This window comes from Corvus brachyrhynchos, unplaced genomic scaffold, assembly GCF_000691975.1.
Source record: "Corvus brachyrhynchos isolate BGI_N302 unplaced genomic scaffold, ASM69197v1 scaffold856, whole genome shotgun sequence".
In the NCBI taxonomy this organism is placed as follows: domain Eukaryota; kingdom Metazoa; phylum Chordata; class Aves; order Passeriformes; family Corvidae; genus Corvus; species Corvus brachyrhynchos.
The window spans coordinates 206,575-227,111 of record NW_008238673.1 but is presented as its reverse complement, the minus strand read 5'-3'; the positions used below and the strand labels follow the sequence as shown (position 1 = coordinate 227,111).

Genomic DNA, 20,537 nt, shown 5'->3' with positions numbered 1-20,537 from the left:
CACAAATACGCTTTATGGTGAATTCTTTTGGTTCTGTTTTACTTTTTCCTTCTTGGGCTTTTCCCAGCCTACTCCAAATCCCCATGAGTTTCACACTTTCTGAGACTGCTCCTCTGGCTGCTTTGGTGGAGACCCACAGCTCATTCAGGCTCCTTCAGATAGCAGCATCACTGTCACACAGTACCAGGCTCAGCCTCTTGCCAAACTCCTTTGAGCAGCAGCCAGCAGCACACCCCTGTTCTGCACCAGACTGTGACCATGCCATGCTCACTTCGCACCCTTCTTCTTTTTGGAGAGTTTGAAGCTGAGACAACATTGCACTGCAGGCCTGGGAGTAGGAATTCTAAATTAATTGTGGTGTGCAGGTCTGTTCTGTTAATAGCATGAGATGCTATAAATGCCTATTTACCAGTGTAGAAAAACTGGCTGCTGTTTTACCATATAATTGGCTTCCATGATTTATTTCATGCTGTATGAAATACTAAGCTGGCTTCAGCTCTGACTTACGCTCTCATTACTAGAGTAATTTGTTTGACTGCAATGGAATTGCTAAGGAGTTTCACAGCGTTACAAAATCAAGAGAAGAGTCTGCTGTAAGCATATTGCATATGAAAAGGAAGGCAAAGGGAAGTGCTACATTCAGCTTTGAGGACCTTTACCTGACTTTAATATATCTAAGTAGAACATTCTCTTTCTAGTTGGCTTCTTTAATTTCAAATAGAATTCGGTAACAGTAATTACTACATTTTAATTACACACTGAAGTATCCTTGGAATCCAGAACAAATGACTTGCCAATACTGAGTCTGGTAGTAATGTATGTCTTGTTGCTGATAAAAACATTGTTGCTGCTCTATTGGAATCTCAGATCCACTAGTAGCATTTGACTGGAAGTGAATTATTGAAGTCTTGAGCAGTAAATTCATCACTGTTCTTTTGTCTGAAATCAGAAACACATGTTTTTTCTTGTATTTATCTGACATAAGAGGAATATGACAAATAAGCAAATTTTATTGAAATTAAATGGTGGTCTTGAATCCAGCTTACATTTGACTGCTGCCTCAGCATAGCATTAGGGAAATTACAATACTGGCACACTTTACCTTCCCCTTCAAATGTTCTGCCAAGCTCCTGACTCTGTAGACAAAAGAAATCATGAAAGAGATTAGTGCTTGTTGGCATTGATATCCTGTGGTCCACACATTGAACGTGTTATGAAGAGTCTACCAAAAACATCCCTAGATCTTTATTTGGATACATTTAAGAATTGTATTTGTTTGTTAGAATAAACTAGTTGCATAAGAGGGCCAAGTACACTGTTGCAGCAGTTGTCATTAGCCAAAAAAATTGCTGGCAACAATTTTATCCAAAAAGATCAACTCTACCTATTTTCAGTCCTTGAAGGGGCTGTATTAAAAGACAATGTTGTGCTAGTGTTTCTACTTTACTGTTCACATGTTTATCATTCTAGCAATTATTCTAAAGGAATAACTTATGAAACAGTATCCTCAATGCTTACCCTTTGGGCTAAGGATAGCTGCCAGCATTTTAAGATGAACTGGCTACAGGACAATTCTGTTTATCTCTGAAGCAAGCATAACTAATTCAAGATTGGTTTTTCTTTTCTTCATGAAGCAAAACTTTTAAGGTTATATTGATTGATTTTAATCAGTAAGCAAATAAAACAAAACTGTACTTCTGGTAATCAGTCTTATAATTCCTCAAGGAATTAATAAAGGAAAGGGAAGTTTCAGTACAAGATAGAGCAATCCCAAAAATTCTTTCAAATTATTAAAACATGAATCTCAAAATACAGTATTGCTATGTAATGTCCCTTTTAGACAAGTGCACAGAAGACATAGAAAAAGCAGCAAATAATAGTAGTGTAGTATAGTCACATGAAGCTTACTTTCCTTGACAAATAAAATTAATTAAATGCTACTATGTGTTGTGTAACAGGGTTGTAGTCTGTAGTCATTCAGTCAGAGAGCTGACGGGGCAGTGACTAAAAAGCCTACACTAACCAGGATAAAAAGTAGTCAAGTGTTAAAACTGAATGACAGCATTTAATAAAAAGTTTTAATCTTACAGTGTTCAGACAGGAAAAAAAAAGGTAAACTCCCAGTTTATGTAAGTGGCAGTGTTTTTCCTAGTGTCTACATAGATAATGTCATTTACACTAACTCAGGTTAGTGTAAAACCATAGTGTTTGCCATTGTTTTTGAATATTTTCTCTATTTTTTCCACATGTGACCAGGATGTTTTTTCCTTTGGAGTTCTACTCCTGCAGTTTTTTCCTTACACATGTTGGTAATATTCTGTCACATCATAATTTCGTTGCAGAAGCCGGTTTGCTATCACAGATGATTATGGTTTCAGGTGAAAAAATAAGCAGCAGGAGCAAATGAGTGCCTCACCACAAAAGTCTTCGAAGAAGACCTAATTAAAAAAACAGGGGAAAATAGAAATAGAACATGTAGACAGAAAAGCCTCAACCCCCAACTTGGGCTAATGTAAATGAGTTCATCTTTTTTAATTAAGATAAACAAGAAAGAGTTATCTGTAAAGCACTGGTCTAATCTAAGCAATATTTGGTCAAAAAATGCAGTATTGTAGCCAAATGCAATAAAGATGAAGTAATTAAAGTAAAATGGCAGTATGTCACTTAAATGATTTGATCATTACACAAGTAAAAAGAATTTTAAAATAAATACTATATTTTTCCCATGTCACCCAAATTTGCTGTCTTGGCAATTTGGTTTATGCAAATGAGGGACCTTGATAATGCAGATCTTCCTTTCCCTCCCTGACTTGCACCATTTATATCAATGCAACTATTTACACCAATAAACTTTGGCAGGACATGAATTGGGGAAAGGATAACTCAGGTTTCCAGTTGCAAGACAAAACCAGAACATTTCAAAGTATAAATCTGATACTTAAAGCCCAAAAGATTATTTTTAAGAAATGCCATCAAATTGTTTTCTAGCAGATTATCTGAAATTACTGAGAAATTGGTGTATTTTTAAAGCCTACATATTTTCCAATATCTCCTTCTACTATGGCACAGCCCTTTTTTCCCAATTTAGATTTTTTCTTGTTAGCATTTTGTGACTTAGTGATTTGTTTTAGGACTTGGAGAATTAGGGACAAAACCTCAAGGGAAACTGATGCAAATGGCTTGGGAAAAGCAAACTGAAACTACTCTAAGTGCTACATTGTAAACATCTAACAATCACGCACACTAAAAAAAGTTTGGTTGTTGACTTTGGGCATGATTGAGCAACAGGAAGATTTGACAAACCTATTCATAGAGGGAATGTGAACAGTCACAGTAATTTGACAATCCACTTAAAACCCTTTTTTTGCATGAAACTCCTTTGAGCAACTCAGTATAGAAAAAGGGACTGTCCTAATTCTTAGAGACAGTTGTGTTGAATTGGGCTAAAGAACACTGTGGAAGTAATAACTCACTCTGTAGTAAATCTTACTGTACATTTTACAGGGAAAAAATCCTCCTGGTTTCTTGGGTTATCATTCTGGCATCTTTAGACAGTATTACATGTACTTTAAAAAAGCTATACAACAGCATTGCCCTTTGTGAGCTGCAGTGAAGCATTTTGAAGCAGAAATGTGAATGCTCTCATTAAACTGTTCAATCATTGTTCTCTTAGGAATAGCAAATGTGTATTTAAAAAGGTCACAGGAAAAATAATTGAACACAGCTTCTGGGAGGCTTGGAAGCATGCTAAATGTGGGAGTTCATAGAGCTGCTGAACTGCAAGGTAATAGTTGGATTGAGAACAAGACGCAGCAACATGCTGTGGGCTTGTTTTGACTGTAAATGATTTGGAGTTTGATGAGTATTCTTGTGTGCGAAATCTGTTCCTTAGTGACAGAGGAGTAGTGAGAAGCGAGTTGGTGAAACGCACATCAAGCATTCTGAGTCAGGACTACACTTTCTGCTTGGGGATGCAGTGGAGTGTCACAGCAGTGCTGGCAGTGGGTAGGCAGGACCTTCAGGGTTTTCCTCCTACATCTGGCACAGGATTCTTTGTGGCCCTGCACTAATGAGCTGAGTTAATCCTCTTGGGTGAAGAAGGCAGTAGCAGATCCTAATTATAACATTCACTCAGGTCTGTTCTTCACTCAGCTGCCTAGGGCAGAGAAGCAGCCATGCAGGGTGAGCTCCAGCATGGGAAAGAGGGAGAGTAACAAACTCAGTTATGGCATCTCCTTCACAAGTCTGCCATCCTATGTAGTCCTGTCAAAGGCTGGCACTCACAGCCTGCTGCCTTCTTGGGAGGGATCCTGAGGTTCCTTTGTACCTAACTTTTTGAGTATACCATAAAGACAGACATTTCTTGGAGTGAGATTTGTCTCTGAATCTTCCTGCTTTTACTTTTTCTGTCTGTACAGCAGAAGCTGATTATCTGTTTACCTAACAAAAACATTGTGTGGATAAGAGTTTGTCATGTATTTGAAGTGAGAGACTATACAGCAGTTTTTAATATATAACTTCTTTGACAAACTAGAGATAAGGGAATTTAAAGGATATATGACTTAGATTTGTTGTAAAATACCATCCCACAGTAATTTTCAGTAGAGTTCTGCCAAATTCTGTCCAGGTAAGGAAGTTGGCTTGTAACTTTTTTTTTAGTGTTTTAACACTTGCTTCCAAACCATCACCCAACTCTACCTTTATATTATTCTTTGCTTACATATTTTACATGTTGTTCTTCAACATCAGGACACAGGGTTGAGCTTGACATGTGATTCTTACCTGAATTTATCATCTTAGTTTGTTGATTTCAGTTGCATTATAGAAATTTGAGAACCACATTCAGTCCATCTGATCCAGAATCAGTGATTGTTTCATTTTGCACACCTGTTTTGACTCAAAGAACAGGTGAGTCAAATACAAAATCATGTATTTGCATAAATTTTCTAATTAAAAAATACCAGAAAAGGATACATAAAGCAGAATGCTTGAATATTCCAACCCAAATTACTTTCTATTCTCTGCTGATTTGGTAGATGTAAGCACTGAGTCTAAACACCTGATTATATTGTTTTATTATATTTTGATGTAGGACTTCCTTTTGTTTCAGCATTATAGCTATGTTTGTTATGACATCAAGGATGTGAGTGATTTCTTTTCTATTTGTCCTTTTTTTAACAGTTGTTCCTTGGCACAGAGTCCTACCTTGAATTTAACTATTAACTAGATCACAGTTTCTCCTTTTTCAAAATGAGATAGACATGCCTGCAGCAAAACACAGTTTTCTGATATCCTGATCCTGTCCAAGGTGGAAACAGTCGTGGCAGTGAATTTATTCTGCAAAACTCTTGCTGCTTTGGTAATAATTTTAAGTTAAGACCTGGCAAGAATTACCCTTCCTTCAGCTCCATTCGACAAATTTTCTAAAGTCCCTATATGCAATATTAGAATCCTGGTTTTTTATATATAGTATAAGGGGTATATATAGTTCATAAATAGTATTAACAAGAATTGGAAGATTTAGAAGCTTCTTTTTGCAGAGCTCTGAAACACTTTACAGTGGAAGATCGTATTATAAATGTGTACAGCCTTGGGTTTCATGCTGAATACGTTGCAGAATGACGAAAACTTTGGTAGCTTGACCTCCACATACAATGGGGAGAGAGAGGAGTGATGGTGGAATGGTGAATAACAAAGAAAAGAGGAGATTTGCTTTGAGGAAAGAATTTTAAAAATGGAGGAGAGGGTTTGGAGTTCTTTATATTGCAAAACTTTAGTGATTGCCTCCTCCTTGCCCCCCCAAGCTTTTGTTTTCATCCAGATTTTCCAGCTGAGTCCAGTGGTAGCTCACATGGAAATCTCTCCTTTTGGAAGCCCCAGAATTTAGTTTATTGACTTGTCTATTGCTTACTGCCTGCTGGGGAAGGAAGCAGTATTGATGATTACTGTAATAGAAGGCTTATTTTTCCTTTATTCCTACACTGTTGCGTCAAATCTGATTTGTTATATGGAAAGAGTTCCATACAAAGATTATGATCTATTATTTACAACCCTTCAGAAAGTTGTAGTCTATTATAGATGCAGAGCAAGTTTTTCTTTTAGGCATACAGAAAGAATCTGATAGTGGTATTAAATTTCAGCTATAGAAGTACAGAGAACATGCTATGTGGCAGAGTGCATGCATGAACAGTTGCCACTCGGAACTAGAACCTCTGTCTGCTTTGTCTGTTTTATTCCCCTTTTTAAGTAACCCAAGCAATTTATTTTCTGTATTTCAATTTCTTGATCTGCATAACAGCAAGAGTAATTTACCTGCATATGAGCTAGGCTATGTCAAGTGCTCAGTACCTCCCTCTGGCAAAACTCAGTGTATCTTCAGAATATTATTTATCAGCTCCAGCAGCTCTGCCTCAAACACTGAACTTCTTTACAAAGGTATTAGTGCTAGGTGGTTAATCTGGTTTTTTGTAGGTGTTTTCACTTTCCTAGCTCTGTTGCACTAAAAGCTGGCCCTCGATCATCTCTCTAGGCGAATTTGACAACACTGGAGAAATAACTTCACTCTGTTTAAAAGCTTCATTTTGTATGATTACTGTTACGTTCGGGATTCGACGGTGGGGTTTGGTTTCATTTTTTTTTTTAATGTAATTCTTTGTTTTACAGATGAGGGCAGGAACGCAGTTGACCATGCAGGTGGTGCACATATTGTAGTAGACCATTTAAGGTCACTGTGCAGTAAAACAGATCCAGCCAGTGAGAAGCTCTTGACTGTCTTTTGTGGCATGCTGATGAACTATAGCAATGAGAATGGTAAACAACACCGAAAATTTGCTTTATGTCTACCAGGAGAACAACCCCAACAAAAAAAGATAAAAAGTTAAAGTCGTCTGTAGGTTTACATTGTGGATGCTTAACACTAAGTTATTCTTGAAGAGATCAGGGACCTCAATTCACGTATACAATTTTCTGTTTCAGTAAAATTATATTCCCAAAAATACTAGATATATTCCTGACACAATTCCATATAACGTAAATTGTATAGTTTTAAGATCAGCATCTGGAATTTACTTCTTTGTCTAAAAGCAAAGCATAAAGGTGTATCATACAGATTTATAGAAGTTAATTAGAAGGCTACATTAAGTCCTCTCTTTCTCATTGGTATCAAATAACATCTTAAGACTAATTTGTTGTAGACATGCAGTGTTGTTAATTAGTTAAGGGTATAAATGCCAAACAGTTAATAATTTTTCTCCTTGTGAAATGTGTATAAAACCGTGTATTACATTGTTCTAAGATAAATAGGGAATCATTTATAGGTATGTTCAACACTGTTCTGTGTCTACAAATTATAAGTTTATGTTCATTGTCCCATTAATTGGAAATGTTTAGGGACTGGGATAAAAACACGAGAGTATATAAAATGAGAAACCCTTGACCACTGAGAGTAACACAATACCATTCTACATTAGTTGTACAACCTAGTACCTAGCTTGCCTCTGCACACAAGTGCTTTAATGTGCCAAAGTATATTTACAACATTCGCACATTTTCAAGTTTCAAAATGTGAAGAAAATTGGACTATGTTAGGAAGGCTACAGAGAGGCTGTTCTCCTGACTTGCAATGGCACAGATTACAAATAGTTAGTAATTACATTGTCTTCAATCATGCCCATTTCCTGAATTGCAGTGTTTTATCTTAGGAAGAAGTATCTTTTTGATTAGTTACTTACCATTTCCTGAAAGATAGCATTTGCTGTAACTCACTTTCCATTCCTATGTCCCCAAAACTTTCCTACTTTTCAGGATGGTCCATAGGCTTCACTGTATACATTTTTGATCTGCTTTATCTCTTCTAGCATAGTTACTATGTGTGTTTTCTGTGCCATCTCTCTGGAGATCTCAGCTCTTTGTGTTACTCATCCAGCTCCAAATATAACTGTTGTACGTGTCTCATCTCTTTCTCTTGTTCTTACATTGGGTTCTTTTCCTCCTCTTTTCATTATCTAAGAATTCTTGTTTACGGTACTTCTCCCATCTTTAAATAGCAACTTTCTAGTTCTTTTATTTCATATAGTTTCCAAGAACTGTTTTGCTTGACCACATTGCATGAGTATCAGATTTATTACATTTCATAGTGTTAATTCAGTACTTTCTTTGTTGCAGTATTTGGAGGAAATTAGATATTCTCACCTCTAAGCTACCCTCTGTATTAATTAAGACTAATAAGCATACAGTATACTTGGTAGCTCAAGACAGGCAAGTCCAAAAGTGATGTGTAGAGATACTGTTATCAGTTTTGCTTCAGTGACCAAGCAGATCTTCTCTAGGAAAACTAATTACAAGATAAATCTCCCAAACAAGCAGCTTCAGAACAGCTTAACTTTTATGAACGTTGAATAAATGACTCATTCCATCTAGTAAGATAGCTTATTCTGATGCAATCAATAAAGCAGTTGTGTGGTTCAGTGACAGCCAGCAGGATTCACTAGCTGCTCTCTTCTCTGCTAGAGGACATCTTTCATCTCAGACATACACTATTCACAGGAGCCACTGAAGCAATGTCAGAAGTGAGAAATGCCGGAATATTCCCAGCTCTTGGATCTGGGTGCTTACCAGCCCCGTGTTCTACCATCACATCAGGGAGGAGTGCTGGGGCTTTACCAAACCTCCACCTTACCCCACACGCTTGGTTGTCTCCATGAGGAAGGGTCTTGTTTGTAGGAACCCAGCTCGTGTTTGGCCCAGCATTCATGGGTAGTCTGTGTAAGATTTGTGTCCTCTAGTTCCATTGTGAATTTGCTCACGGACTGGGGCAATTAATTGAATTAAACCCCAAATAGTATGCCAAATCAATATTTAAAAAAAAGAAAAGTGATTTAGAGGACTAAATTTTCAGAAGAAAACTCAGTGACCATACGGTAGCATGTGAATGGAGAAACAGGTAGTTGACCTGTCTTGCCAGTTTTGTTTTAAGGGTCATGAGTACAATTGGACCATAATTGTGAGCTGATCTAAAAATATCACCTGTGGGCCATGATAAATTTTCAGGACAGCAGTCAATGTCAACTAGGAGCCCGAGACAACCACTTACTTCCATGCATTGCCCCAGCAGATGAATAATATTCTGACTAAATACAGTTCTTTGCTGACCTGTTAAACATGAAAACTGAGACTGCCCTGACAGTTAATTGTGCTCACAGCTTAGTGATTACCATTTTCGGGATTTACTTGCAAAGGTTTGATCCCAGCTACTTACAAAGAAGGTAAATACTGCATTGGTTTTGCTGAAGGATGAGGAGTATGGGATTGCAGCCTAGAGTCAGATTTCTTTGTCTGTAGTTATGGAAACCAATTAGACAAAAATAAAAGAAAAAATATTAGGTTAGGAGGAAGTGTTTCAGTCTTTGGAATAGCACTTCTACCTTCTCTTTGCATGTTTCTATAATCTTTTCCAGCTTGGCATGCCATGTTAAAAAGTTACAGGTGGGGACTTGGAAGATTTCTTTACTTCCTCTTAATGACTTGCACTCTTCTAATTTGTACTAGCTATCCACTTAAGGACCATTAGAGCACAGTTGGTTCTTAGTTGCATCTAATTATCTGTGAACACCCTAATATTTTCCAGTCATTAGCATTTTATGATCAAAAGAGTATATAAATTGTTTTATTTGATTCTAAACAATTTGTCATTCCCAGTCAGCTAATTTGTCATTGCCCTCTTTTTCCAATAGCTACTACTTCGTTATTAGTAACTATCAACTGCCTTATTTTTTTTACATGAGAGACTCAATCTTGAGTACTTCAAGGGATTTATCACACATGAGTTTTACAAAAAAGGCAACTAAGGAGCAGCTACAAGTAAGATTTCCTTTTCCTAAACGGAGCAAATTAATGGAGCATTCTTGTATCTCATCCTGATTCTGGATACTCAGCTTGCAATTTTAACTCCAGTCATAACACTGTTGTCTAAGCTTTAAAACTAGGATTCCTTTTACAAGGTTCTTGTGTCATCTGCTTGTGTTCAGGAACTATTTTTGCTTACTGTCTCAATTCTTTCTTTGCTTCCTTGGTATCTTATCATTTCATTAGTAACTACAATTGTTAAGACAACAAACTCAAACTTTGGCATTTCTTGCAGTTCTTTTAAGCTTAAAAAAAAAGTGTTGATATTTAATTCCATTGCTAGAAACGAGAGGGTTTTTTCTGATGCAAAATGTCCCTTTGCCTTCAGCCAGGTTATCTTGACCCTCTTGTCATAATTGTATTTTACTACCCAAATTCAATCAGACACAAATAGCTCATCCCTGCTTTCAGTTATTAGCTTCTGTGTAGCGGTTAATCTGCTTAAGAGCAAGAAGCAAAGCAGGCTTGGATAAAGAGGGGAAAACTAATAACTAATCTAATGAAATTAACAATCATATGCAAACACTCACGTAAAAGAGTTAGAAATATGAGTGGTTATTCTGCAGATCTCATAATCCTGTGAGCCAAGACTATTTGCAAGTTAATGGGATCAGTCTGTAAGGTAACAAATTGTCTCTTAAGATCTCTAAAACAAACCATGAAGGCTTTTTAAAGAAACGGAGAAATTATGGAAGAACTAGGCCAATTGGCTTATTAGGTAGTCAAACTGGAGATCAGAAGTTAACTGGATACAGTGTGCATGTGTGAAAGTATACATACATTTATATATGTGAGCATATATATGTAGATAAAAATAATTATGTTTATAGATTGCTGCCTCATTTCATTTCACAGTAAATTCAGTCTGTTGAGATTGTCTTGCCTTCAGTACCTTTGTAAAATGTGACATCCTGATGTTAAATCATACAACTGCTTTCTTATTCTCACAAAACTTAGCAACTGGAATGAATGTTGGGGTCTGATGTGCACTGTTGACCATCTGCAGAAGCTATGTAAATACCAAGAAATGAATGGGAGATTTATGGCACCATTATTATGGTCTGACAGCAATACTTCAGTAATGCTTCCTCCTAAGACTTACCTTTGCTAATTTTCATGCTTGTCTTGGTTTTTGTTTCATTTACATCACAGCTAGAGATGCCTAGCATGCTTTCAAGACCTAAATATACTTAAATGCAAAGTAACCTAAAGTATGTAAAAGCAGATCAAAAGTATGTTCCTTACCATAGTGAGATAATCCATACAATCACTTTTATGAGATGTCATGATTTAACATAGCTGTGGGGATTGCAAGCAGGTTTCTCTAGGGTATGAAATTATGCCATCAATTTGTGCAAAACTAATTTTCCTTCAGCATTATAATCACAATTACTGATGGGACACAAATGATGAGTTGTTTTCTGAAATTCTTTTCAAAATAATGAATTAGCCTAAATTAGCGTTTTTAACTAAAATGCCCCCAATAAAGTTCTCAATTTGGGATATTCTCCTCAGATCTTACTCTTTGGAGTTTCCATGTGTGTCACCGAAGGACATGGAGCCATTGAAATTCAAGTTTTAGGTAGGTAATTCTTTGTGCTGGCGCATGTATTGATTGCCTTTTATCTACCTGTATATGCATCTGTACAGCATCACTGTCAGTGCTTTTCACCCCAAAAGAACACACAGGCATAGTGCAACATGTGATAGCAGTGTAAAATGTGGCTCTAAGTCATAAATTCAGAAGAGGCATTCAGTTTTTCATGCTTCCTGCTTGCTGTGCATAAAGTTCTGCTTAGGAAGTGGATAGAAGTGCTGTTCCATCCTTAAACACGACGTTGCCTGGCGTCATGGCTCACTTTAGTCCTGTGTCAGACAACTGATTGTAGGGTGGATGCATGTTTCCCCAAATTTGTCTCCTGCTATAGTAGGGCATTAACACTTTCTGCAGTGAAAGGCCAAGATACACAGCCCGAGCTACCCAGTCTGAGGTCTTTCCTAGGGCACAGAGAGAGTGAGACTGAACCATTTAGATGTTTTTAATTTATCTGAACTAAAAAGTGCTGTAGGTCTCCGTACCAGTGAGATGCCTAATGCTTTATCTTAAATTGCTTAATAGACTTTGCTAGAGAATGAGCCTCCTATCGGTGATAATTACATATGTAAATGTCAGGTCCAGAATTTTTATGGCAAGCCCAGGCTTAAGTATAAACACAGCAAATAGCTGCTGGCAGCCTTTTATTTTCAAGGGTCTTGCTTCCTGTGCAGTTTTGTGACTCACAGGGTTGCCCTGTCTTTGTGAAACGAGAAAATTTATAAATTTTAAATTAGCACTTACTGCTGTTAAGGCAATGTTTACTTTATTGACAATTCTTGTAATGCCATTCTTACCACTGTAGATAGATAATTCCTGTACTCAGGTGCCATCCTTGTACTCTGGAAAAATCAGACTGGTATGGAGTCTGGTATAATATCTGACTTTTGACCCAGTACAATTGTTCTTTCTTAGAATATGGGGCTCTTTCCTCTTTTTTTTAATTTGGAAATTCTAGAGGTCCTTTAGTCAGTGCACTCTGTGCTCTCTTGATCAACAATATATCTTTCTATTTGGCTCTTGAGATTCCTATTTCCTTTCAAAGATTATGTGGTTTCCCTTTTTCCACTCATCTCCTCCGTGCTTTTTATATATTTTGTATTAAGAAAGAGACAGCAGAAAAAAACCCTGCTCAAAATGGAGAGTTTAGGCTTCTGATGTTGGAATGAAGTCCATAGAGATTGTCTCTTTATCCGTTAAAGTTGGATAAAGCGACTTTTAGAGTGACTAAAGGTATCGTCTAGTAACAAAGCAATTTCTTTCCACATAATTTTCTATGGCATTTGTGGTTTGTGTCTTTGTTCTCCCACTCTCCATGACGACCAGTTTTCCTTCAGAATTTTTAAGTGTTTGCAGGGGACAATTACAAGCCAAGGACAAAAACAGATTATTTACCAGTAACTTGAGTTCTCCTACACAATAATTTTCTCTATAGAACCATTCCATCTCCCCCTCTCCCCAGTTTTCCTACTGAAAGACAGATTTTTACAGTCAGTTTGGAATGAAGTAGGAGGGTGTAGTAGTGACTCACACATCTGCCAGAGGTAAAATGGCATTCAATGCATGCGCTAGTACAATTTGTACTTACCTGAAATTTGACAACTTCAACAGCTCTTTGGTGTCTGACATGGCGTTCTCATAAATTTCACTAAAGACCACGAATCTGTGGAAGAGGTAATCCCTCCCCCCAAAAAAGGAAATTCAGTTACTGGTAAGTAATACAGTTTTATTAAAGATGTCAAGCCATAAGGATTCCTGCTCATCCCCAATAACCTGTAATAACTATGCTATTTACTTAGTATACCAAATTCATAATTATTATCAAATTATTTTATACTGAATACAAATGAGCTAAATATTTTGGAATCATATAATAATTTTCATTATATGAAAATTTCAAACATGCTTGGCAGAATTTTGAGGGCACAGAGTTTTTCAAGAGCATGAGATGATTCTAAATTTGCTAAACTTCAGATGTCATATGTTTTTATCTCCCTGTAAAAATCTGCAAATTTTTATGGCTCTGATGCCACAGATATAAGAACTCCAACTGATTTCAGTTGCCTAGAATAAATTCCTTAACAAGAAAACTACAGCAAAAAACAAACAAACAAAAACCCACAAAAAACCCCTCAGAATTCCCCGATAGGGCTTGACCAAAAGCTAAATGAAGTAATACAATTCTCTTGACTTCACTGGGCTTTGGATCCTTCCTTGTCTTTTGAGTCTGTAACATTTAAACATAGTTGAATTCCTTTAGAAACAAAGGAAAAAAGATGCTTAGGAAAATTACTAAACAACATCTGGTGTGTTTATGTCTGCTTCATTCTATTCACTGTGAAACAATGTTTTTCTTCTTTGCTATGTTATAGGTAAAATGTGTAAGAGGAAATACTGTTATAAATAATCTTTTAAACCAGTCATGTTTCTGCCTAACCATCAAAGCATCTTTCTATTTGCAGACACCTAGGAGCAATACTTTTCTTACTTGTAAATACTATAAGCTTTCATCCTATGCAAGAAATTATCAGAATGGCTTCTAAGGACTTTTCTTAAACCTTCCATTTTTTGTCTTTATTAAACTTTCTTTTTTCTCAAGCTCCTCATAATCTACATTGTGACTTCCTGTGTTTATAAAACTTTTCATGTTTATTTCAGTGCCAGTTTATATTCATTCTGATTTTAATTTTCCAGTTTTGATCTTTAATTTTAAAAAGAGTATATACAAAAAGATCTCAGAAAAATCATTATTTCACTGACCTAGTTCAGGTCAATTTCAGTCAGCTAGTCTCAGTGAGCCCAGAATCAAATCTGACATGTATTAGGAACCTGATAACCACAAAATTGTCAGTAGCTGCATAATTCACTATACCCTATGACCAGATCAGGAAGGAATATTTCTGGGAATACATTCCATTGCCAGGGACAAGGAGAATTATGAGTCCATATCTCAAATCTGGACCAAATCCTAGTTTGAAGAGTAGAGGAGACAGACATTTTAATGCTGCTTAGCTTAGAAGTTGCTTTGTGTGAAAAATGCTTTTTTGGTTAAAAGAACAGAACTATGAAGAGAAATGCTAACTCACTGTTGTACTCTTTTTTTATGTAGATACCTTGCAGTCACAGCTTATCAATATGGGTGTTATTCCTACGTTAGTGAAATTGTTGGGTATTCATTGCCAAAATGCAGCTCTGACAGAAATGTGCCTTGTTGCATTTGGCAATTTAGCAGAACTCGGTAAGTCCATGATACTATTCTCAAATTTACATCCAGTTTTCATAATGTTAAGTCTTAGTTAAAGCCTCGCAAAAGCTCATTCAAGTCCTTTTGGTACATTCAATAATAACAGACAAGAAATTTTTGCTTATTTTCTCTAGAATATATAGTTGTCTCTTTTTTTTTTTCCCCCTTCAGTAAGTGAAATTTATTTGGGTACTTAATTCAGCCTTATGTTTTATGTTACTGCGCTTCGGTGCAACTAAGCACATTTTAAATCATCTGAACAGTATTTCCATAGCACTGCTACTTAATGTGAATTATTTATTAATAATATAAATGTTGTATCCTGGTGTAGCTCCACAAAGTTTTATCAGGATTAAATTTGGCTCATGAAAATCTCTGAATGAAACTGAGGCATGCACAGTTCATTAATCTGCATATACAGTATTATTTTAGGTGTAGAATTTTAACATGTTCTAGTTTAAATATCTCCATGTACAAATCATGAATAGATGTTAATTTTAGTTACAACTTCATTTAAATTGAAGTTTGTGGCCCTGCTTTGATCCAGTGTCTTTGCAAGTGGATCAGTTTTCATTGGAATTTGTCCATGTGTAAATCAACAGGTTGTTATGGCCTGTGTTTTATTAACTTTTGTGGTTTATATTGCTGTTCTTTTGCCAACCTATTTGGTGAAATTCTAGTCTTACGAGTTGGGGTTTTTTTGCACTGGAGGAAATAATACATAGCACTTAGGATATCATCTTGTATTTCTAAGAACATTCAGCAGTTCAAAATATGAAGAATATATCTCTGAGTTTGTAGTATTTGGTGGCCTGAGTTCATAGATTTTCAGGCCAGAGAAAGTACTATGTTACCTAGTTTAGTCTGATCATACACGTAACACATTTATTTACAGCAGACAAGTCTTAACAAATCAACAACAGAAAGAGCCATCAAGGTAGCACTAAAGAAATCAACAGATCAGAGGTCTTCAAGATGGGCACTATATACTGAGTCTGCACAGCAGAAAGTATAAGAGTCATACACTGAAAGTTCTAGTGCTTAAATGCAACCAAAACCATAATGATATTAAATGTAATAAATGGTAGCCTCACTGAGAATTTCCTTTCCCTCTTTGGAAAGATCCAGCTCTGTCTTGTTGAGTAATGAGAACTGTGGGAAAGAAACACAAGAGCAGCTGCTTCCCTTCCAGTTCGTATACACTGAAAAGGTGCTCGTTCTTTAAGACTGTCACAAAATTAATTTACTTTGTAATACTTTATTCTTTCTTAAGCAATAGTTTAGTCCATCACATTGTAACTGTATTATTTTATTTTTGCCTTGTAACTTCAGGGAATTTTTTTGTGAGGTTGTCATTTTTCATCACTTATGAGACAACAACATTGCACAGATTTGAAAAGCATTATATGACTGTTACTGTGTGTCAAAGCAGGGCACAAACCAGTGATGGATCTGCTAAAATACTGGAAGGATCAAAAATCCCCATAGAATATACAATGCAACCATGCATAGTGAGAGAAAACAATAATGACACACAATGTGCACAAAAGTGTCTAGGACTGCAGTTCATACTTTCCCCGAGTCCTTGGGGTCAATTCTACAGTAAAGTAATCCCATCCATCAGAGCAATAGCAAAGGTGCTGGAAGGTTTTCTAACTACAGATGGCCCTCAGGAGGTGGCAACTGGAGAACGCAGAACACCAGCCCTACCACCTGCATCCTCTGTAATACTGCCAGTGAGGAGGACTATGATACAGGCAATGGAATAAAAGATGCTTTTGTTGAATGTACATGTGAAGATCTGCTGGCTAATCTGGTAGGAATCTCACCCATCTGTAAAGCTGCTTTATGCTGTATCTGTGCAGTATGAGACGGCCCAGCAACAGCCACACACAGATTTCAAAAGAAATGTCACCATCATGAAACCCTGTAAATATTAAAGCATTTGGTGCAAATCTTTATCTCTCCCATAGCAAAGGCAGTATATAACCTGCTGGGGCAGGTATATAACCTTCTTTCTGTTAAGATGAGGGAAGTCAAAGACTTATTATTTTTGTATTATTACTGTTTCTATAGCTACCTTACATTTTGTTGGGCAAAACCAGACCCAGCAGTCTTGAATAATATAATAATATATTTTTAACAGCCTTAACCATAATTAATTCAGGTCAGCACATTTAAAGTGTTAGACATTTATCTTTTCATTTTGTGACAAGCATGAGTCTATTGCTCTTGTCTGTAAATAGCAGTTAGTCATCTTACTGAATAAACCTGGTAACAAAGAGAAAAAGTAGTTCTACCTTTTGATGTGGTTTGTTTACTTTATGCTGATTTTCTCCTTTTGCTTCACAGAGTCAAGTAAGGAGCAGTTTGCCTACACAAACATTGCTGAAGAGCTTGTGAAACTGTTCAAGAAGCAAATAGAGCATGATAAAAAAGAGATGATTTTTGAAGTTTTGGCCCCCCTAGCAGAAAATGGTGAGAATTCTTTTTTTCTTACTTTTTTACTCATTCTCTTATGTGTATTCTGTATTCCAGTATATCAGTATCTTTTTCAGGCACTAAATGCAGAGTAACGAGCTGCCTCATTCCAAAGCCACCATGGCTGATCCTTGTGATTGTAGTTTCATGCAAGTGAATAGATCTTAATTGTTGAGCATATGACAGGAGCCAGGACATTGTTGATGGTAATTCCATCACTGATTCACTCTGTATACAATTATGTTATATTTTATTGCCCTGTGCCCACAGCGGGAATATCAAAAAGCTGCTTTTTAGAGGGCTTCACAACATTTGTCTGCAAATACTGGCTCAAGTGTTCGTAGACCATTGGAACACCAGGACATAATTTCCTGGACTTGCAGAGCCCGTGGCTGTTCCATTTCCTGTGGACATTATTTTTGCTAGGGGCATGTCAATTGCAGAGCTAAGGGCTAAACACTCTGCCCTTACTGTTCATTGAGAGATTATATGAATTTAATTTGGGTGTTTGGTGGCATATCTTACGTAGCCCCCAGCAGCCCCTGGGAGTTTGACTCGCTGCTCAAGCCAGAGCAGGAATTGATGTGCACCTGATCACCCCCTCCAGGATGTTCCTCCCAAAGGATAAGACAAAGGTGGCTTGTACAATGTATCATTTGCACTTAATGGAAATAAAGAAATGAGTTAACAGGTCGAGTTGGACTGATGTGGGAAGCGGCTCTCTAACCTTGTTTTAACCACCAAAGCATTAAAGCTTGTTTTAATTGAATAAATTGTTAGATAGGACTGCAGACTCAGATTTATGTTTCATTCTACTCTGTTGTACATACACACTGTGTGTGTGTGTCTGTTTTACATAGTATAGGTCAGGATAAACTTTCACTTCCATTTAAAAAGCTACTTTGACTTTTAAGTGGCATGGAAAATCAATTCCTCTTTTTCAGTTCTAAAAATGCCCATCTTTTTCCAAAATATTTTAATTTATTATATAATAATTAGCTATTTCCTCTAAGATAGTTCCATCCTCAGAGGCTGATACGGAATAGGGTTGAAATTTTTGTGTTTGACATATGTCAGTTCAAATGCTTAATTTTTCTTAGAGTATGTTTTTAGTTTCAATAAGTTTTGAGAAATTCACTGCTGCTGGCTGACCCTGGCTCAGATGCTTCCATGTTGAGAGGAACATTTCCACTGTGGATTCAAGGCATACTTAAATGAGTTCACTTTGCTGGTACTGTTTAGGTGCTTTTGATTGTAGATAATTAGCAATAGGTCAGAAGGGAAAAACATGTAAATGAAGTATTTGCAGAGTCTAGATTTTGGTGGTTAGAGTGTTTTAAGCTTTTTTTGTAATTCAGTTGTTGATTAAGCATGCTGGTGTAGCAATTTCAATTTCTAATCACAGAACATCTGCAACCCAGTATTCTGTAGCTAAGGGAATTCTGTATTTTTAAAAGCACCTCAATGCAAAAGGGCCTATTTAAAAAAAAATCCCAACTGGAGATTTTGCATTTCCTTACAAAGTTCATGAGAAGGTCAGCTGCTCTTAGAGGAACAATAGATTTCACTCAGGCAAAAAGCCTAGTGACACCAGGAGAGTCAGACACATCCTTCACCCGAGGTAGAACACACTTCCTCTCCCAAATGTGGCTTGTAAACTGTGTGAAAAACATATTTCCAAAGCCCTGGCCAAAAAATACTTTAACCTGCGTTAAACACCTTTTTGTTAAAACACTATTTCATGTAGAAAACTGAGAGAGATCCACTTCTTTTGCACACTTCTGCAGAGCTTTGTGACTGTTTTTCAAAATCAGCATGCAAAATCTACTGGAATCACTTCCAGGTGTGAAAAGACCTAACATAGCATAAGACAGCCTGCCATTCCCTCTAACAGAAAGGGAGTTTAGGCATGTAAAGGAAACTCCAAGGGAAAGATCTGTTAAATATTTTGTTATTTTAGAAACAAAAGAAAAAATATTGTTCCCAGATTCTGTCATCTGAAAAAAAAATTTATTACCTTCTCAAGCCTTGTTTTGAATAACAACTAAGAAATTAGTTTGCCTCATCAGTTTCCAGAACAAACTTCTCTGCCAACCGAACCTTTTGGATTTGGCCTTTCTGCATTCCTCCTGCAGACTTTTGAACAAATGGGAGATATACTGTCTGTGTTTGGAAAGTGTGAACACAGCACAGTACCTTATGAGTCTGCTGTGCCATGACTGAGGTGCCAGAAGTTTGCTACAGAGAAATATCCTCATTTTTAGAAGTGAAGAGCTCCATATACCTTCAGCTCTAAAGGCAGTCCAGAGCCAGGGAAAGCCTGTTAGATGAATAATAACAGAAGCTGGCCATAAGAATTTCAAATAAGGAAATTGCAGTTTTATGTACACAAGTTGTCAGTGAAAACACTGACATCACTATTTCTTACAGTCTGTCCTGCATGTGTGTATGATAGATGCATGTAAAATCCTGATTCTGACTCCTGTTATCCATGCTATTTTCCAGATGTCATTAAACTGCAGCTGGTTGAAGCAGGTTTGGTGGAGTGCTTACTTGAGATCGTCCAGAAGACTGTGGACAGTGACAAAGAGGATGATATTGCAGAGCTTAAAACAGCGTCTGATCTTATGGTTCTATTGTTGCTTGGAGGTAAGTATGGGCTGCCACTATGTTCTGCAAAGCAACAGCAGATACTTGTAATGCTGTTTGGCTGCTGAATTTCACTATTTATTAATTTTCTAAATAACCTAGAGGACCTGCTACCCACCAGACAAATATTTAACAGGTCAGATTTTGTCCCTCATTGCAGGACTGGATTAATTGTAGTGGAACCAGCAGAGCTTCACAAATATAGAAGCTCCCCTAACAAACCCTTCAGCTTGCTGACTCTCTCTGCTTTTTACCCCAGATGAATCCATGCAAAAGTTATTTGAAGGAGGAAAAGGCAGTGTGTTCCAAAGAGTACTTTCATGGATTCCTTCCAACAGTCATCAGCTACAGCTTGCAGGAGCACTGGCTATTGCAAATTTTGCCAGAAATGGTAAGAACATGCCATAATAGCTTATGTAATTTTATGTGTGCCCCTCTATCATGCTCTAGCTGTACAGCTGCAAACAAGAATTGTGTTGCAGTAAAGCTGCTGTTGAGTTACACAGAAACATGAGTAGTTTTAAACTTTATAATCCTCAGAAGTATTAAGCCTACTTTAAAAATCTTATTTTGCATTTGTAGAGAGGTATAAGGGATCTCTGCCTTCTTCAGTGTTTCTTCTATCACTCTTGCAAGTTTATCATGAGCACTGCAATTCTTACAGAT

At 36.9% G+C, this 20,537-nt stretch overlaps 1 protein-coding gene and 1 long non-coding RNA gene across 7 annotated transcripts in view; one reads left to right on the top strand and one right to left on the bottom strand.

Annotated features, from left to right (window-relative positions):
* RAP1GDS1 (Rap1 GTPase-GDP dissociation stimulator 1) overlaps nt 1-20,537 on the top strand; it is a 59,122-nt gene that overhangs the window by 26,349 nt on the left and 12,236 nt on the right. For 2 of the 6 annotated variants that reach the window (XM_017738082.1, XM_017738083.1), the window contains exons 3-7: nt 6,664-6,810; nt 14,607-14,735; nt 17,094-17,219; nt 19,728-19,871; nt 20,131-20,262. In XM_017738082.1, coding sequence (XP_017593571.1) covers nt 6,664-6,810; nt 14,607-14,735; nt 17,094-17,219; nt 19,728-19,871; nt 20,131-20,262 — 678 coding nt within the window. Of the gene's footprint in view, nt 1-6,663; nt 6,811-11,418; nt 11,486-14,606; nt 14,736-17,093; nt 17,220-19,727; nt 19,872-20,130; nt 20,263-20,537 lie in introns of those variants that run through there. The other 4 variants (XM_017738088.1, XM_017738084.1, XM_017738085.1 and 1 more) reach the window with 3 other exon arrangements.
* Nucleotides 707-13,207, bottom strand: LOC108447592. Its single transcript, XR_001863249.1, has 2 exons — nt 13,086-13,207; nt 707-4,887 (listed from the first exon to the last, which is right to left on the bottom strand). It is a non-coding gene; the product is annotated as an uncharacterized LOC108447592 (long non-coding RNA).